Raw genomic sequence first — 18,741 nt, forward strand, 5'->3', positions numbered from 1 at the left:
GTTTCTTTAGGGCATTTAAGGATGTAAATGACAGCAAGCAGCAGTCGCAGAAGTACTTTTTGCCTTTGTGCTTAGTATGTCTGTAGAATAGTCTGCTAATGTGTTTAACCCATGAGTAGTGTCCGCTGTGGTAGAATAAATGTACGCGCTCTCCTTTACTTTTTGACAGAACTAACGGTACTATCGTCTGCTCTCTGACTCCGTAAACGTTAATTGCTAGATCGTTTATTTCCTCAAATATGGGGATGTCTATCAACTGCATTGGGAACTCTACGCCATCCCACTCCAAATCATCTGTTGGGTACTTGCTTGGTCTACAGGGATCCTTATCTACTGGATACAGTGCGGATCGTATTGCCCACATAAAGCAGCGGTTGTCGTCATTCTTTACGTTCACTATGGCTTTCTTCCTTTCTACCCACGTTGGTAGGGGCACGTAACTTCCTCCTCGTATCGGCACGTACCTTGCCATGCTAACCTCCATACCTTCTACCTCCTCCACTGTCCAACCTGATCCTTCTTTCGTGTAGTTAGACAGCGACTCCATTATTGCTTCTAAGGCTTCGCTGAGTGACCTATCCAGATTCGTGGACTCTAATATGACCAGTGACTTTGATCGCAGCATTGCTGTCGTCGTTGCCTTATCTTTTGACAAACTTACTTCTACCATTATACTCGCTTTCAGGGCTCCTAATTCTTCTATACCTTTTTGAAGCGTTCTCTTGACCTTCCTTTCTGACTGACGCCAAAACTGTCTAACATCAATCTCACCGTTACCGGGTATTGACACCGTGCTGAAGTTGCTTTGGGATTCCATCTATATAATAGGAAATATTTTATACCTAATACCAAGCACTTTTTAAGTCGTCGTAGTCGTACTCACAGTCCTGACAATGCCAAAACAATTTAACCTTAGTCTCAAACTTCTTACCACATCCACAATCATAACTGCTCATACACTTCGTCTTCATTTTCAAATGCTTTTTCAAATCCGCTTCTTTCTTAAAAGTTCTCTTACATTCTTCGCACTCCATATATAGACTAACATATTTGCGCTGTTGCCCCCAACCACACTTGGAGTGGGGATTGTCCGTAGGTGGATTTTTGACACGGGTCTTGCCCGTGTCGAGATTGCGCTGGAACCCCCATTCCCTATACTACTCATGTAGATGATGTCAGGATACCAGATCACCAACTTAAACAGCTAATGATAATGGACAATTTTTAGGATATATATAACTGTGATACTCGGGGTTGATCTATATAAAGTAAAATATATACCTTCCCATGCGGTATTTCGATCTTAGATTATAATTATGTTCTTGAGCCCAAAAACTACTTTGCAATTGGGTGTCTATTAATAAAAACTGATAATTTCACTAGTTCAGTAAAAACATTTTATTTCTTACGGTTTTGATGTTTTTGAATTTTGATACAAACATGAACAGTATTTGTCCTACTCTATAGGACTAAACATTAGCACATACTTCATATCAGAAGTGTTAGTGTTTCAAGTAATGTACAGTTCTTTTTTAATAAAATATATATTTCGATTAATATCTCTTATTTACAATGTGCAACATTTCAACTTGCACAGAAATTTGACAACTTGACTAACCTGAACATTATCAAAAATGAATTAACGTATGATAATTTAGTTAGCATAGTTATTGATAGATTGAGGTGAACAAACAACACACTATGAAATGTTTTATGAACAAACTTATCAACTACTGATGATTGTCTATTCATACGAAAATTTACAAGGAATATTCATCCACCCTATAAAAGGGCTCCACACTTCTGTTGTCTCTTTGCTCCCTTGATCTCTCTGTTATGTATTTATTTACATCTTGTCAATCAATGAACATACTAGCTATAGTTCAGTGGCAGCACGAGTTTTCGAATGTGTTCGAACTCTGTTTGACCTTCGAATTGTATGTTTAGCATCTTTACACTTCTGACAGACAAATGTATCAGGGACATTGGATCGACGAATTTTTGCACAAGATAGATGAATCCATGTTAAGCATTCTGAACATTCAATCATGGGACGACCTAAAAGAAAAACAATTCAAATCAGAGCAGGACTTTTTATACTGTTTACTCCTGGCAAGGTAACTACATTTCTAAATATCAATAATACAGTCTTCCTTCGTCTAAAGCATGCCCAAAAATCCACGATAAAGTGTAGAACAAGGTAATGAATAACCTATAAAGCAACATTTAAACACGGTGTACCGATATTAATATCAAAATAATAATGTTGAAGATGAAAACATCGAATAAAACACGACTACGTTGAGAAGCAACTGTAAATTATCTTAGCTGTGTCTATCAATATTCCACATTTATATTTCATTGCATTGTTCAAAAATAACATTCAAAGAAACATCCAATTTTCTGTTTAACACGAAAACAATATACAGTTTTTATGAACGGTTCACGTCAAGCGAAAGCCTTCAATTATTAAGAATCGCGGTACTAGAGTAATTCTTCCCTACCATCCGAACATCCAGTAATATATCAACCAGTTTTGTTCTATTACTCAATAAAACGAGGTGTAGATCAATTACACAGTCTGTGTTACTACAAAATTGTTTTCATATGACGAATAGCTAGACAGCTTTAACTTTTTAGTCGCATCTTAAAAGGTAAAGATTCGTGACGACGAAATGCAATACCGACGAATTCGAATGTCATTTTACGAGATGTCACAATGAATTTATTCAGTTCATACACCAACTTTTCAAGAAAACATGATACTTAATTCCTCAAAAATATATATTCAAAAGTTGAAAAACACAAGCATAACTTTACTTGGTTCAAATATAAGATCAACAAATCTTCTGTTGTTTAGAAAAAAGACTAAAGACTTACCAGCAAAAGGTTTACTGCAGTAGCATGTGGTTACATCCCAAGCTTCATCATCTGAAATCAACCAGTTTTATAAAGAAACTTTTGATGAGCAAAACTTTTCTCGATGAACAAGGGAATCAAGGTTGTTTAATGTAGAATGATCATTTAGGTTCAGAGCAATAAAGATTACAAGTGAAGCGGTGCTTCGTACGAAGCCAATGCAGGATTCAGCTAATTTAACTTTTACCAGAATCGTATTCTTCGTCAACATCGTCTAGTAGCCTTTCCTCTCTGGGATCTCCATGACTGCTGGATGGGGATGAAGTTATTTCGCTATAAGCTGAATCAGTGCTCGATGACACACTGTCCTCTGAATTCGAGCTCTTGTTTTTACGTTTGAGTTCCTACAACAAGATGAATACAAACGAGTAAACTTGTTGATGTAAACTGTGTACTTCTTCATTGAGATCAGTTAGAATCAGGTCAGAATATCACTACAAGATTAGACACCAATACTTTTAAGTAGAAAATGATGAAGAAGCAAGAAAAATAACTAGCCTAGAATAGACTTCTGCTGATAAGCTTAATCACGAACCAGAGTGTGTTGGTACGTTTTACAGTATTGTACCATAACGCCTTTTAAGAGCTTACTTACTTCTTGTCTAGCTTCGTACGCCAGTACTAAGCTACAAAACGTATTAAAATCTTCTAGTGTCCGCTTCTTCTTAGGCTCAGGATAGTACTAGAAGAAAAGAAAAGACTGATAAATGACATCTTATATATTTGTTCGGGCTTTACATCATAGCAAAAAATGAAGCCACACTAGTCAACAAAGACAAGGTCCTCGCCGTTCGAGTAATCGAACAGATCGACTCGACATCATGACAAACTATGAATGAAAATTAACTAACCTCCATGCTTCCTCGTGAAGAATGCTTTACTGATTCTATTGAAACAGAAATAAAACATTTTAGCTCTATAAATAGGAAGAAAACATTGATTCTAGAATACTGTTAGGCCATGAACGACTCGAACACAGTAAGGAATCAAAGCCCATGTAAAAATACACTGCATACGACTTCGTTTTTAGATGTAAGTTACAAAATTTTACCTTTAGTAGCCACAGTAGTCATAAGTAACCTCGGGAACTCAAAACAATTTCAAAAGATTAAAAAGCAGCTGAGTATGCAGTGAAAGAATGAGTCCAGATTTGGAAGCAAAACCCTCCACCAAAAGTTCAATCACAAATTCTACGAGCTTTCACACAAATCATTCCCAGCAAACAACGCGACCCCTGCCACTTGACGTCATACCTGGGATTTATTTTCTTACACGCTGATTGGTTATTGCCGCATCAATATGTCACATGATACAGGCAAATATAAACGTGTCAGTCACGAACCCTGATATATCAGTACTGATGATATTAATACAGACCAATATATCGATAAATTATATAAAACTACTATAAAACATACGCTTGAAAACCCAGACACAATTTTAATGACACGGGTCTGCGATCCGTCTTTCATGGACGTTCCTCTGTGCGGACGTCCAGCACCTTCTGACCAGCTAATATTATCCTAAAATGTACAAATAAATTTATGCGTCCATTCAGAAACCAAAATTTAAAAAGTTTTTTCAAACGTCAAAATTTAAAATCAACTTTTAGAATTGCCATTTGGGTAAATATAATTGCATTGAATCATGAACGATGCGTAAACAGATCGCGTATAAGGGATCAAGCATCAATATGTGTATTATATACGCATAAAAGATCAATTTGGTAACTGAGGATTTCACAAAAATATGACCACCGCATACATTAGAACCATCAATCACTTATAATCATTAACACCCACACTTTTGTTGTGCAAACCTTTTTGAAGCAGTTTAAGACATATATGCCGTAAATGATTTTCCCGTCTAAACTGTAACTCGAAAATAAAACTTAAACTGTTAGTAAGTAGCAATACAATATTAGCTTACTTATCTTCCTCAACCATTTTCCCTGGCGCAGCATCCTTTATGACTGACGTTACGAATGGGCAGTACCAACGTCAAGCAAGAAGACATCCTCAAAATGAAGTGCTTCAATCCGAATTTGTTCTGTACAAATCTATTTTCTCGGAACTTGATTCAGAAGAATGCATACCCAATAGCTCGACCAATTTTCAGTATGATGCTCATGAAATATAAACCACAAAAAAAATGCTGGCTTTGCGGTCTGACAGCTGCTTTTTAAAGGGTTTCAACTAAAATGTGTTTCGTTCATATTATAATAATATCATCAACCAATCAGAAGTTATGCTAGAACCCAGGCTCTCAAAGATCATAGTGTAGCCATTTACAGGAAGCCCAAGCAATGTTCTTCTGTTGCAATATTCTGTAGACGGGCCGTTCGTTTTCTTATGGGCATGGTGAGACTGGTCACCGGTATCCCAAGCTCAATTTTAGTGTCGACCGAATTAAAGTAAATTTATGGAGTTTGTAAGAAATAAATTGATGAGCTAAAACTTATTTCCAGCATTTGACGTAAGCGGGCCGGAAAAACCCGTCCGGCCCTGCTCGAATCCGCGCGCTTTCTTTTTCTTAATTATTTTTCTTTTCGTGAGGCTCATATGATAAAATGCTTATTGACTGAGTTAGGTCGGGCCGTACGGGAAAATATTTGGCTCGAGGTCATGTCGTACGGACCGAGCGCAGCGTCAACCCGTCCGGCCCCCATCACGTGACTTTTTCCAATGGTTTTATTAGAGCGCGCGAGCAGGGCCGTACGGGTCATATGATAAAACCCCATCAGCCCCCCCCCCCCCCCCCCCCCCAAAATTGTTATTAGTAAATCTTGACAAAACTTTGAAGTGGCTGTATAAAGTTTGAAATCAACCAAAGGCTTAATTGCTGAGATTTTTTCAAATATGCTCTTTATCTTATAATTTAAAAAAGTTTCATGTGGGAGAAAGTGAAATTTTGGGAAATGGGAAACGTTTTCAACACAAAACAATGCCAATATGAAATGTGTTTTTGTCACTCGGTAATGAGCTCTATGTTAAGTGTATGCTACATCGAGTGTATAAGCAGATTAAAAAATCTGCCTCAGTTGGGTTCTCACGAATATGTTTCCCTGCATTCCCTTCTGCCTTTTTTATTTTTACCCTTTTCTAATGGTTTTTTTCTGCATGATTTAAATCCATTTCAACATATATAAATTTTCAGATATTATACTTATTCTCAAGCAATGACATCATTCTCCAAAAATTACAATGAGAGGACATTGTTTCCAAAATACAAAATAATTATGGCATCACTTCCCCAAGAAAGTATCTACTCAAATGCTCTTGTAATTTATGAAGGGGGTACAACGTCTAAGAAAGGTAATTTCCTCAATTACTCTATTACAGTGTCAATAGGAAGAAATACAATTTTATTTAAATTATGAAACTCCAGCTTTATTCAAAACTATGTGGCAAATCTGAAACACTTGAGAGACAAAAGTCAGGATGAAAACTGAGTTGTCTGTAGTACGAACCAATGAAAGGTTAAGCACCTCTGTTTAACATTGAGAGCTGACAAGTACCAAAGTCTTAAGGTTGAGCTCCATTTTAGGTATCAAAGAAGAAGTAGTGGCACTATTAAGCACTAACAAAACAATATAAAAGCAAAAGATATGCATTGCACTATTTTGTACTATGTAGTGCAAAATATATTTAGTACTGTTTCCTGGTTTTACTATTCATTGATGAAATTATATATGTTTTGCATTTGGTTCTTTGCATTTTGTTTTAGTTCTTTATAGCTTGCTCTCATACAATAATAATGATAATTTATCTAAAAAGATATTCTCATATTATAATCTACCAGCCAAACATATATTCCATGGCTTTCGAAATGATTGTGTCACTCTTCTGTGGAGTTTTGCCATCTAGAGGCTCAACCTGTGAAATAATAATAATGAGTGTTTGAACCATATATGCTAGGAGGGATGAAGGGAGGAAAACCAAAGAACCAGTAGAAAAACCCTCAAAACAAAGACATCACAAGCTCTATTCACATGTGAGCCAAGTGTGGGAATCAAACCAGAGAGGGAGGGGAGTGCACTACTTACTGATGTGTATGCTACCCTTAATTTTATCAGACCAGTTTGATATTGTTAAAAACTGTAATTATAGTACTCAGTCTAAGAGAACTGTACCTGATGTGTGCTACTTGCTGCATTATATGCAGCCGTCAATGGTCTTATAGGTGTCTTGCATGGGATGGTACTTGATTTCATTGATATGTCATTGATAGCATCATTACTTGCAGCCATTACATTTTCTTTTCCGATGCATGCCATTATGCTCTTTTCAATACAAGGGATGACTGCAATCATAAGATTGCCACTAAAAACCTTTCCATGCTTGCTGAGGGCCTGAAATGTAAAGTAGAGAAATTAATTGCACTGATGGAATTTCCTGCTGCATTCTATTAAACTAAATTTTGTTAGGTACCTTTTTGGCTTGTAACTTTGACTGATACTGGATGTGCATCCAATTTCTATTTGCCATAACCTAAGGGGAAGAAAATTAGATTAAGTCCTTCAGTACATTTAAATAATGCACATTATGATGGGCCTTGTACAGGCTGCTCCAAAGATAAATTTTTTGACAAGATTCAAACCCATCACCCTTAGCGCCAAATGATTATTGCAAAATGTCTATCCCAACACTATCTATAACCCCAAACCTAGCTTCTCAGCCACTAAGTGAATTTGCTTGGTTGGTCTTCTTTTTTGTCATATTTAAATTGATTCTTCATTATTGTATGCACAAAAATATTTATTAAAGTAAGTTATAATAATACATGCTATTGTAAGGTATGACTACTAGTCTAATGAATTTGTATATTGAAATGTGATTTTGAATAGAATTCCCCTTAACAATTCCTGCACATGAAGATTAAAACCGTACACAACAATATTATGTTATCCTTACTGTATTTTACTAGGTATTGCATATTGCAAGTAAAGTGCTGTGAGTAGACATGAAGTAATATCTGGGTATTATGGTTGCTACATCTTAGAGATGGATTTAAAAAAACACCCAAATAAAGTCAATTTTTTTTGGACAAGGATACAATAATTGTATTGATAAATTATTTATCATTGCCACTGTCCACAACAGTGTAGAAATTAAGCTAATAAAATAGCTTAATTAGCTATATTGTTTTCCCCATAAAATGTCCATAAATCGTTTGGAAGATAAATAATAAAATCAATCAATTAATCAATAAATTAATAAATACAACTTTGATATGACATAGATTACATTAATTGTTTGCTTGAAAGGATGAGAAATATAGAGTGGTTGATCAAACGTAGGTGATCCCTGCTGAACACAAGTACTACATGCTCATAAAATCATCGTACATCAAGGGCAGATCCAGGGGGGACAAAGGGGGGCTGAAGCCCCCACCCCCCAGCAGAAAAAACACAAAACGAAACTGAAGAATTAGATGCTTTTTTTTATTGTTTTCTGTTGTGTTGACAGAAGAAACTCAATAGACCAGTTTCAGTGTTCCTTGATTACAGACTCATTTGCACAGGATTAGCCTCGAATCAGTGTCTAAATATTCACAAATACCAACAGGTTAAGTAAAGAATGCACAACTTCAACAATACAAACACTTTGAAACTCGACGGACCTTGACTGGAACACGTGAATATTCTGCACAAACTCGAGGGTAACCCTGTGCAAATGAGTCTGTAATCAAGAAACACAGCGGTAATTTGAAATTTGAAACAGGTCTATTATCCCCCCCTAAACTCAATTAGCCCCCCCTAAAATTTTGGTTGGATCCGCCCTTGTACGTGTTACTCTATGTTAAGCTGCTTGCCTGGCAAGTAGCAACATACCTCTTTTTGGATAATATTTCCATATTGTGAGAACTGCTGAAGAATGAAAGAGGAGGCAGCAGGTGGAAAGCTAAGGTGATGAAAATAAAGATAAATTAACAAGAGAATATCCACACAAACTTCTAAAGATCTACTTGCTTTAGGAGGGTCTTACCTTTTTACTAGCATATACATAAAACCAATGGGTTTTACTCTATGTTAAGCAATTTATTGGGAAAACGTTTAAATTTAACTTTTTTCAACATGATTTATGGTAGACTGGACTATTCAGTCTTAAAAAAAAAAATGCTTAACTTTGTCTAAATTCATCTAAGCTATGATTTAGCTCATTTTTGTGGTCAACTGAGCAAATGCACATGCTCTTGTTTTTATTTTTTAGACGAAATATGACACCTTAAATTATGTAGGAGTGATAAAGTCATTATACATATCAGAAAATGTTCAATTTCACAAATTGGTTTTATGTATGAGTTCGATTAAACATAAGAAAAAAAATATTACAGATTTTATAATTTATTAATCCTTTTCATAGTGAAAAAAAATAGGGAAGACCCCCTTAATCAAATTTTACCAATGTTATACTGAAATAACAATATTTTAACTCACCCAAAAACAGTAACCCAACATTCATTCAAAATATCGCCACTAGTCAAACCTTCCCTGAAAGAAAACAAAACTAATATGTGGAATATCTGATACAAGTAAGATTTCTTGTTAGCTTTCATTCCTAAAAAATTCCTAAAAAATAGGAAATGCAAAAAAGCAATGCCTGATAGCTGATGTCTACATACCCTTGAGTGTAAAATGGGTCGACTTGTGCTGGAGAAGGAGGGGTAACAGCAATCGTTGTACGTCCAAAGGTGACCTCTTTACCAATGTTTGGAGTGTGTTGTAAACTTTTACTCACTGGTGAATACGTGTTAATAGAATCCATCTGGTAAAAGATTGAATGACAAAAATTCACTTTCAAATAATAAACTGGTGTGAAAATGTTATTGTATACCAGTTAAACAATGAACTGTTAATAACAAGAGTAGTTATAGAGTAAGGTCCTACCTGTGTTCTATCCAAGGTTCTTTCTGTGAATGGTGAAGATACAGCATACTTTGTATTGTAAAGACTTTCTACTGGTGGAGCACCTATAGACTCTTTTGGTGTCCGACTGATTGTTGGGGTACCCCTATGATAAAAGGTATTACTTAAATTAGTGGTTTATTTCAAAAATGGTTTGCATCTACATGTATATGTTATATTTGACTGACTAGTTGGATTTGACTAATTCAGCCAAATGGGCTATTAACTATTAACTATTGACTAATGTGCTCACACATGAAATCACGTAAAGGGGCTTACAATTTAATATATTCCTATTCCATATTCTTAAATCTTACTCAGAAGAAATGTGAAGATGACGTTTTTTAGTTCTAGAGCAGCGTTCATGTATGAGTGGAAAATATATATGATACTGACACAACACGTACCCAGTAGGATATGCTGTAACATTGAAATGGTCTATTTTCTTTCAATAATAATTTATACAATCACAAAGCATGTTATGACTATGGTAGGTTACTGTACAGCTACTACCTTATCATATTGTTTTTCACAAAATACTCTAACCACTCTATCATCATGCATTAATCATCTTTCTTTCATGTACCTGATGGAATTGTACTGTTTTTCTTTTACAGATAACTGATGAGGACTTGTGAAACTGGAAGTTACACCTCTTGGTGGTGATTTGGAGTTCTTGTAATATGGACTTCTTTGAGATGAACCTAATGGTGATGACCAATTTTTGGACATCGGCTGTGAGAATAAACATTTTACATATTTTGCTTATTTATCACTGCTTTCATTGATAGTACTGTTGTATAGAATGGTCTGAACCCAGTTGAATGAAAGTTTATCGAAGTAACAAATTTGTATTATGATCATCGGGGTGGATTTAGTCCTGAGAAAGACTGTTTGATGAGACTGATGTTTCAACAACCTGAGAGGATGTCATCTTCGAATTCAGAGTCATCAAGTGACTTGTCTCGACTCTGAAGATGACTTCAGCTTAGGTTGTCGAAACGTCAGTCCCATCAAACAGTCCTTCTCAGGACTACATCCACCTGGATGATCATAATACAAATAATGTTACTTCGATAAACTTTCATTGATAGTTGTTGACTGAAACAACAGCTAGTTGTGATATGGAATTTGAGCAATAAACTGATCAATCAAATAAATCGTTCCCATGTTCATCAATATTTTCAACTGACGGTAGTCTACTGCTCGATTTCCATGATGCGAATGTTGTTGTTTCAAACAGCGTGTATTTAAAGAAATCAAAACAATGGTAATTAGTTGGAAACTAGTTTAACGTTTTATACACCGTCTCACTGTCAGCAAATAATTTTCGAAGAATATTCGAAGAACGAAATTTTGGCACTCGCAAATTTATTGTCAGAAAAATGTTGTTAAAAACTACAAAACGTCCTTCAATAGATTTGTTTGGAAAAATACCAACCAAAGATGACTGAGTATTACCACCCAACAGATATCCAGGAAGATAGCTTGCAGTAGGGCTGGTGGTGGAATCTCCAAAATCTATCAAGCAACGAAAAGATCAAACGTTACATCAGTGAGATTTGGGCGAATGTAAAGCCGATTTAAACAAGCATACTTAAGTCCATGTTCTCGCAACGAAATAAAATGTGAAGTAAACCAAATATATACTAGTAAACGTGAACGATAAATAAACGTGAAACGACAAAAAAGAACTGCAAAGCGATCGAGGAAAAAGTTAAAATGTGACTTCCACTCCAAATAAGGAAATATTGCTTCAAGTCAGCGCGTCAGCGGTAGTACTATTTCGTGAGAGTAACATGACAAAGGTCTTCGTAGTAGCCATTTTGAGTATACCTCGTTCGTATCGTGTTATATCACTTGTAAGAAGAAGGGCTTTTGAACTAGATAGTTAAAGCATGAAATGGCTTTTACAAACCGTGCATCACAAAGCTTCCTAACACACGCTCGACTTTGGTATTTGGTAGATGCAAGGGATCAAGTATGCGGTCGTTTGGCTGGCTATATTGGTCAAATCCTCCAAGGCAAAACAAAGCCCATATATCATCATGCTATTGACGTAGGAGACTATATTGTTGTCGTAAACACTAAAGATATTGTTCTCTCTGGTTCAAAGTGGAATAATAAACTTTATCGACATCATACGGGGTTTCCAGGAGGTCTGAAAGAAATCAGAGCAAGAGACTTGCATAAAAGAGATTCAACACGTGTTTTGTGGAGAGCTGTGTATGGGATGCTGCCTAAAAACAATCTAAGACCAATATGGATGAAGAGGCTGTTTTTGTTTGACGATGAAAATCACCCTTATGCTCAAAACATATTTTCCAAGTTAGAAACTCCTGCATTAATACCTAAGAGGCTTCACGAATATAGTTCAGAAGAAGTAGCTAATTTTCCTAAAATTTTGTACTAAATTCTTAATACTTCGCAGTGTTTGTCAGTTCATTTACTTGACTACAATAAAACTATTCCTTAGAGGGAAAGAGGTCCATTTTTTTTACGATAAAAGAACATCTCTTTTCTATCAATATCTGTCTCTCCTCTTATTGATGATAAAAATCAGCCAATCAGGGCACAAGAAATTTGTAAGTTATTGTAAAATAGCGATTGAGCTCCTAATCTTATTTGTAATTAAAAGAAAGTGACGTCATACACGCAACATTTAAAAATTTACAGCTTCTTTCACTGAGTAATCACAACCAAATTCATTCAAAAGACATCTTGGAAGAATATATTATTGGTATCAACAACGTACTACATTACAGGAAGAGATAACTAGCTAAGATCTAGTGTGAGCTGCATCGGTGTTTCTAATCGAACAGTAATGATAAGAGGGTAAACTATAAACCATGAAAAGATGAAAAAACTTAAGAGCTCTTTTACTCCGATGAAGGTCTAGTGTCCAAAACGTCACTTTTTTCATCTTTTCACTGTGTATAATTTACCCTTTCACCACATTACAGATTCTATTGTAGAGTCAGTCTAGGTAAAAAGGATGCCAGTTGAACATATGATGTTGCACATAAATTAAAGTGCAACAGCAGCAAAGCAATGGCAGATGAGCTTTTGACAATTTTTGGAAGTAGAATTCCTGACAGGAAAAGTTAATTTTTATTATTATTCAGTTTCCATTTATTGTTTATTGGTAAACTATAATCTCATTTTCATTTTCGTAAAACTAACACTTTAATGCTTCTTGAATATTCTGCTCTTCAATGTCACAAAGTGGTTATAAATATCCTGCTATGCTTTCAAAAAGAGGTAATATTTGTTTTTTACTGTCATTTTTATGCAGGTTATTATATTTTGATTCATTATTTTGGATCTTCAAATGTACCAGTTGCCATATCTGTCATCTTGGGAAACTTTGCCTTCTTCTTGTCAAGCTCCTCTTGAGTCCACAATAAAAGCTTAAGAATATTAGCAAGTTTAGGCTGCGTTTTTCTGTACTCAGCTTCAAGTATTGCTGCGTTCAGTTCACTCGCCACCTTCTGCCTTTGAGCTGGGTGAAGTAGTTCACCAAATGGCGAGTCTTCTGGGTTCTCAAAAGCAAGTAGTGCCATAGTTTGTTCAAGCTCTTCAAGAAAATTATTTGATTCCTGGCCCTGCTCGGCAAGCTGATTTTGGGCAAATTCCACAGCCGATACGATATCTTTTTCTCGAATTAGTTCAATCAGTCGTTGCTGTTGTAAATGGAAATATAGAAGCTGGTTTGTATCAAGGATTTCTGGATTTAGCTTGTTAGTAAGAGATACTGCTTCTTCTAAATCACCCCGTTGAATGGCTTCTCTGATCTTGATTCTGTTATCCAAGCTGTCTAGTGGAATAGATGGTTGTGTTCCTGACTCAATTCTGAACTTTTCTGCTGCTTCTTTATAACCTTCAGTAACCAAATAGTCCATAATTAAACGATTCATCTCAGCTCTTGGGAACCTTATTTTCCCAAGTCTTTCCATCCATTCTTCTCGATTTACCTCCTCAGCTTTATCTGGAAAGCTCATTCTCACGATAAATGAAGAAAAAAGGGATGCCAGCTTATAATATGAGCTTAAAAAGACTTAAATAATGAGTGGTTATTTCTATAACAAAAACGATTCAAAATGGACGATTACTTCATGTGGTGCGCATGCTCTTTGTCTATCACCGCTTTCTACGTGGCATCAAAGCGAGGCAGTCTGGATTCTTCGTTCTTTCTTTCTCTCCATCTTTTTTCTTGGTTGGTAAGTGTGTTTAAGATCTGTTAAATTTCTTGACGATTTTAGACCATCCTTGCTCATTATAGCCTTATGTTAGTTGCTGAAATCATTTTCATACTTTATATATGCTCAAGTTTGGGCTTTGACGCTCTTGTAGGCTGAGAATGCATCGCTTTTCGACCTCATTATCTCCATACGTTTTTCTTTATGAAATATTTGCTAAAACAATTTTTCATCGTGATAACGCATCTTTACGTAGGTACATTTTATCCCTTGGGCTCAAAAAATTATTTTTTTAAAGCTAGCTATTGTAATGGTAGCTCCAAAATTCATAAAAGGTTCGGTAGGTTTCTATTTGAAAAATCCAATAGTTTTGGAAATCAAGTTTCACGGTGGGGAAAAAATCTTCAATTTTTGGTCAATCCCTAACTGCTACTGTAATAGTTAAATACATTTTTCATGGATTTAATTCCATACTTCAGCCCAATGCGAAATAAAAAGGCCAAAAACTTCGTATCTATGGAAGCCATTTTGATTGAAATATGAGAGAAATTAATACGACTTGACCTTTCTGGGTATGGAGTGTTGACAAACACAACTAGCGTTTCGGAGATCACGCGACACTATACGCACTTACACTTTAAAGTCCAATAGAAGAGTAATTTATATTTCTGCATGTGCAGGTATGGGAGCCTACAAGTACCTTGAAGAGTTGTACAAGAAAAAGCAGTCTGATCTGCTTAGGTTTTTGTTAAGAATCAGATGTTGGCAGTATCGTCAGTTGAGTGCAATCCATAGGGCATCAAGACCAACTCGCCCAGATAAGGCTCGTCGACTTGGTTACAAGGCTAAGCAAGGCTATGTAATCTACCGAGTGCGTGTACGCCGTGGTGGACGCAAGAGGCCAGTTCCCAAGGGAGCTACCTATGGAAAACCAAACAACCAAGGAGTAAACCAGCTTAAATTCCAAAGGAGTTTGAGATCTGTTGCCGAGGTAACTAGTCCATCTTAATTTTACTGTCATCCTTCACAGGGTATTTAGAGGTACTCTGTGTAAAAAATTTTTTGAGTGTAATTGCAGTAAATGTTACTGTCGTTACACTTGAATAAGTGTCCAAACAGATAACACTAAACCAGACAGAGATTGAACTGATGACAGAGTTGGCCAATCAGATTATCACATTCTCACACTCTTATGATATTTTAATGTTATTTATCATTGGCTGGTTTAAAATATTGAACTAAATGTTCAATGTGATTGGTTAATAATACTAGTTTGTCTTATGTTCCCTGTTGTAGTATCTGCACAGTAAATCTACATATTATATCACCCAACTTTTGGTTATAATTTTATTTTCACTTTAATATTTTGTAATTTCTTCTTGACAATAATAGGATGTACTTTTGTCACTTACTTTTTTCCCTTGAATAATTAGTTTTTCACAGGTTATTATACAAATCACTCAAAGCTTTCACTTTGCATGTTTTCGTGTTCACGGGCAACAACCTATTCTGCCGGACAGTGTGTTATTCAATATCTTTCCTGCCTTGACACCTTGTGTCAACAATGTGTTTGCATTTTCTTGAGGATATTCCTTTGTTGCTTGATCATTGACCTCCCTCTGACTCAAGGAGGTACACCTTCTAAATGGGTCTTCAAAATTGTCCCTACTTGGTCTTTCTCAGTGGCTTTTTGAGGAAGCAGCAGATTCTCTTCCACCTTGATGTGAACTCCTTTCACTAACAAACTTCCATTTGATTCCTTTGTTGGTCATCTCCCTTTGGAGTTGTGAGTTATCAATCTTTTTCCTAGCCTCCTTTGCAGCCGTTCTTAGGGTCGTCACGCAACATTTCCCTCCCCACAAACGTCTGCTTACTTGAGCCGAACATTCCTTTCCCAAAATTGACCAATCAGCACGAACCTACTAAAAACGAGAAGGTTCATGCTGATTGGTCGATATTTCGCGGAAAGCCACAGAACAAATATGGCATCCTTGGAAGAAGTGTTTCAGCGTGTTTGTAGTGTTCATTAGAAAAAATTGCCTATTCATTTGGAGTATTTGCTCTTTTCAGTCTCTTTCCAAAGCAAAAGGTTGTTTTTAAAAGTAAAGTTATATAGCACAAGTAAACTGTATGACACAACGTCCTAAATGGCCGCAGTTAGCGTGTTTTCGAGGCTACGAATCCTGAGAAACCATAAGATGCGAATGTATAGCCAAAAGATAGTATGAGCTTATAAAATCAGCAAAAATACAATTCTAAATTTTAACAAATTCCTATGAATTATATACCAAAATGTTCTGGAAAGCGCGGGGTTTTCAAATCAACTTCTGTTTTTTTTGACAGGTTCTGTTTTATTTTAAGGAGAGACGATTTTCTAGCTTGACCCCGGTTATGTCACGCATTTTCTCTTGTAAAATACATCCAATAGCATACATTCAACTAAAAAAAATCTACCAACTGGTTATGGTAAATCGCTTATTTATCAAGCCCTGCCACTGCACTATGTTTTGACGTTCTGAACATCAGAGAATTGGAAAACAACATCGTCGTAGTAATATCGCAACTCATCAATATTAACACTTCTTCGATTTATCTTCTTTGTCACTAGTTGTCGCCTTTCAAAATAATTCCAAAGCAAATTTTGACAGCACGTGGCATTCCTTTCAAGTTGTCGCAAAATTTCTAACGTAGGATTTGATTGGCTCTTGATAAGACAATAGGCCAATTTTGATTGGCACATGATGTCGCATCGATAACAATTGGAAAGGAATGTTCGGCTCAAGTAAGCAGACGTTTGTGGGGAGGGAAACATTGCGTGACGACCCTAAGAACGGCTGCGAAGGAGGCTATCTTTTTCCACACTTGATATTCTTTGTTTAGATGTTTTATACAACTTGAATGTTGTATGGTTACCAGACCATATGGTTTGGCATAACCCTTTTTGATTGTACATACATCTGAAGGCTTGTAAGAATTTGCCTGGAGACGTGTGTTGATAATTTTGTCCCCTTATTGGAACAAGTTTACCTTGTTCTGTGAGCCAAGATACTGAGTGCTTTCAATGGTTCTGAGTTAATGTCCAGGTCAGTCTTGGTTGCCTGTTCTAGCAAGTCTGGCTGTATAAGTTTTGAGAATTTTGGCCACTTAGCCCACTTTACAAACTCAAAACCTTCCAACTGCAACATCTAGTAAAGATCCTTGTGTAACTGTAGCCACAATTTCTTCAAATATCATTTCATTCCTTATACCTAAGAGCTTTAGTTTCCAATAAAGCTTTACCAATTCTGTAGTTCCATTACCCAAATTTTCAGAAATCTGACTTCTAGTTTTGCATGACTTTATATTGCAGTGCAATAGTCAGTAACAAAAGTGATGCTCTGGCTCTTGACAAAGCATTAGAAGACAGGCTTTGCAGTGTCTTATACTTTTATAACCACTTTAGCTCCACTTTAGTTTCATCAGTCGGGAAGATGATTACTGTCAAATCAGGTCAAGCGCACCCCTAGAATCTTTAAAGTTTTTAAAAATTTACAATATAAAGTGTATCAATTATTTCATAACAGCTACTTAGTCAATGAACAATATTTTTGTTTTATTTCTGTAAATTATTGAAAGTTTGCAATAAGCCTGAAGCAAGATGACGTTTTACCCCCGACTCTATACCATAATAGTTTTTAAAATTCTTTCACATTAAAATTTGTGATTCCTTAGAGAATACAGGAACAATAGTCATAATTAAAGAAGAAAAGCAGTGTGAAAAGGATTATGGTCTAGAGACAGGGGTAAAATGTCATCTCGCTTCAGGCTTATTTGTACAACAATCTAGCAGTTCATTAGTTCACTTGTAGTTCACACAGAGTGAGCTAAAAATAAAACATCTAAAGATTTTCTGCCATTTGTTGTGATTGGATGGCACCTTTGTTTCTACAGAGAGCTGTTTGGTTTGTTTTGATTAAAGACGTTTTTATGATATTTTGCTTATCAAAATATTGAAAAGACGTCATCATGATGAGCGAGCTCTCACTAATTTCATGTGTAGAAAGGATGTGCACAAACAATGTCCATGAACATCCTTAAGAGAAGCACAAGGTGTAGCGGAGTACTTCTTAACACTTCTCGAGTGTTCGCCAATCATCAAATGCTTTATAACTCCACATGGCACAGCAAGCAAGTTTTTTCTCTTTTAAAAACAAACTACAAAAATGACCTAAGTAAAAGTGTTTGTGTGCACTGTGTGCTTTCATAAAGCATCCATTCCCAACCAATCAGAAACCAAAATTTAGAGCAGTTCTTTTATAATGTCTGTTGTTTTACATAAATAACATTTATTTTCATATTAGGAACGTGCTGGTCGTTACTGTGGTGGACTCCGGGTGCTGAACTCCTATTGGGTTGGCCACGATTCTGTATACAAGTACTTTGAGGTAATAATGGTAGATCCTTTCCATAAAGCTGTACGCCGTGATGCTCGCATCAACTGGATCTGTAAACCAGTTCACAAACATAGGGAGCTGCGTGGATTGACTGCAGCTGGCCGTAAAAACAGAGGAATGCGTAAGGGTCATGGTTATAACAAGGTTATTGGTAGTTCAAGACGTGCTAACTGGAAGAAACACAACAGTCTCTCATTGAGACGTTATCGTTAATGATAATAAATCATTTTGTTTACTCCATCCATGTGTCAGAGGTTTTTTACTTAGGAATAATTATAGTAAT

The 18,741-nt window shown here is 36.0% G+C and overlaps 5 protein-coding genes across 8 annotated transcripts; 2 read left to right on the forward strand and 3 right to left on the reverse strand.

Moving 5' to 3' along the window:
* Positions 1-1,383: 1,383 nt before the first annotated feature.
* Positions 1,384-5,102, reverse strand: LOC116306395 (PHD finger protein 13). Of its 4 annotated transcripts, XM_031716445.2 has the most exons (7): positions 4,849-5,100; positions 4,338-4,442; positions 3,771-3,805; positions 3,515-3,601; positions 3,107-3,263; positions 2,881-2,931; positions 1,384-2,058 (listed from the first exon to the last, which is right to left on the reverse strand). In XM_031716445.2, exons 3-7 carry the CDS (start codon positions 3,774-3,776, stop codon positions 1,877-1,879), a joined length of 483 nt encoding a protein of 160 aa, XP_031572305.1. In that variant the 5' UTR covers positions 3,777-3,805; positions 4,338-4,442; positions 4,849-5,100; the 3' UTR covers positions 1,384-1,876. The 4 variants fall into 4 exon arrangements, with proteins under 4 accessions (XP_031572305.1, XP_031572303.1, XP_031572306.1 ...); XM_031716443.2 differs by lacking the exon at positions 4,338-4,442 and having other exon boundaries at positions 4,849-5,102; XM_031716446.2 differs by lacking the exon at positions 4,849-5,100 and having other exon boundaries at positions 4,338-4,498.
* A 958-nt stretch (positions 5,103-6,060) lies between these two features.
* LOC116306390 (nucleoporin NUP35) lies at positions 6,061-11,579 on the reverse strand. The gene is made up of 10 exons (XM_031716439.2): positions 11,424-11,579; positions 11,268-11,347; positions 10,413-10,561; positions 9,809-9,932; positions 9,544-9,686; positions 9,359-9,412; positions 8,753-8,822; positions 7,350-7,409; positions 7,052-7,270; positions 6,061-6,794 (listed from the first exon to the last, which is right to left on the reverse strand). Exons 1-10 carry the CDS (start codon positions 11,431-11,433, stop codon positions 6,714-6,716), a joined length of 990 nt encoding a protein of 329 aa, XP_031572299.2. The 5' UTR covers positions 11,434-11,579; the 3' UTR covers positions 6,061-6,713.
* Positions 11,580-11,614: 35 nt separating this feature from the next.
* LOC116306393 (large ribosomal subunit protein uL13m) lies at positions 11,615-12,309 on the forward strand. Its single transcript, XM_031716442.2, has one exon. The coding sequence runs from the start codon at positions 11,730-11,732 to the stop codon at positions 12,237-12,239; it is 510 nt and encodes a 169-aa protein (XP_031572302.1). The 5' UTR covers positions 11,615-11,729; the 3' UTR covers positions 12,240-12,309.
* Positions 12,310-12,542: 233 nt separating this feature from the next.
* Positions 12,543-13,930, reverse strand: LOC116306392 (glucose-induced degradation protein 8 homolog). The gene has a single exon (XM_031716441.1). It carries the CDS (start codon positions 13,825-13,827, stop codon positions 13,141-13,143), a length of 687 nt encoding a protein of 228 aa, XP_031572301.1. The 5' UTR covers positions 13,828-13,930; the 3' UTR covers positions 12,543-13,140.
* A 37-nt stretch (positions 13,931-13,967) lies between these two features.
* On the forward strand, positions 13,968-18,698 carry LOC116306391 (large ribosomal subunit protein eL15). The gene is made up of 3 exons (XM_031716440.2): positions 13,968-14,046; positions 14,706-15,016; positions 18,366-18,698. Exons 2-3 carry the CDS (start codon positions 14,708-14,710, stop codon positions 18,669-18,671), a joined length of 615 nt encoding a protein of 204 aa, XP_031572300.2. The 5' UTR covers positions 13,968-14,046; positions 14,706-14,707; the 3' UTR covers positions 18,672-18,698.
* Positions 18,699-18,741: the final 43 nt, after the last annotated feature.

The sequence above is a fragment of the Actinia tenebrosa genome, unplaced genomic scaffold, assembly GCF_029948245.1.
Source record: "Actinia tenebrosa isolate PJP-AT-01 unplaced genomic scaffold, QUT_ActTen_1.0 PGA_scaffold0__85_contigs__length_37466705, whole genome shotgun sequence".
Classification (NCBI taxonomy): domain Eukaryota; kingdom Metazoa; phylum Cnidaria; class Anthozoa; order Actiniaria; family Actiniidae; genus Actinia; species Actinia tenebrosa.

Coding starts and splice junctions, on each gene's coding strand:
- LOC116306395 (XM_031716443.2), bottom strand. CDS start 4,882: ATGCTGCGCCAGGGAAAATGGTTGAGGAAGATAA. Junction 3,602..3,770: donor CTTCACGAGGAAGCATGGAG/GTTAGTTAATTT, acceptor CTTTTCTTCTAG/TACTATCCTGAGCCTAAGAA. Junction 2,059..2,880: donor CTGCAGTAAACCTTTTGCTG/GTAAGTCTTTAG, acceptor TTTTTCTTTTAG/GTCGTCCCATGATTGAATGT.
- LOC116306390 (XM_031716439.2), bottom strand. Junction 9,933..10,412: donor AAACAGTACAATTCCATCAG/GTACATGAAAGA, acceptor CTTTTATCATAG/GGGTACCCCAACAATCAGTC. Junction 6,795..7,051: donor CAGCAAGTAGCACACATCAG/GTACAGTTCTCT, acceptor ATTATTTCACAG/GTTGAGCCTCTAGATGGCAA.
- LOC116306393 (XM_031716442.2), top strand. CDS start 11,730: ATGGCTTTTACAAACCGTGCATCACAAAGCTTCCTAACACACGCTCGA.
- LOC116306392 (XM_031716441.1), bottom strand. CDS start 13,827: ATGAGCTTTCCAGATAAAGCTGAGGAGGTAAATCGAGAAGAATGGATG.
- LOC116306391 (XM_031716440.2), top strand. CDS start 14,708: ATGGGAGCCTACAAGTACCTTGAAGAGTTGTACAAGAAAAAGCAGTCT. Junction 15,017..18,365: donor GTTTGAGATCTGTTGCCGAG/GTAACTAGTCCA, acceptor TTTTCATATTAG/GAACGTGCTGGTCGTTACTG.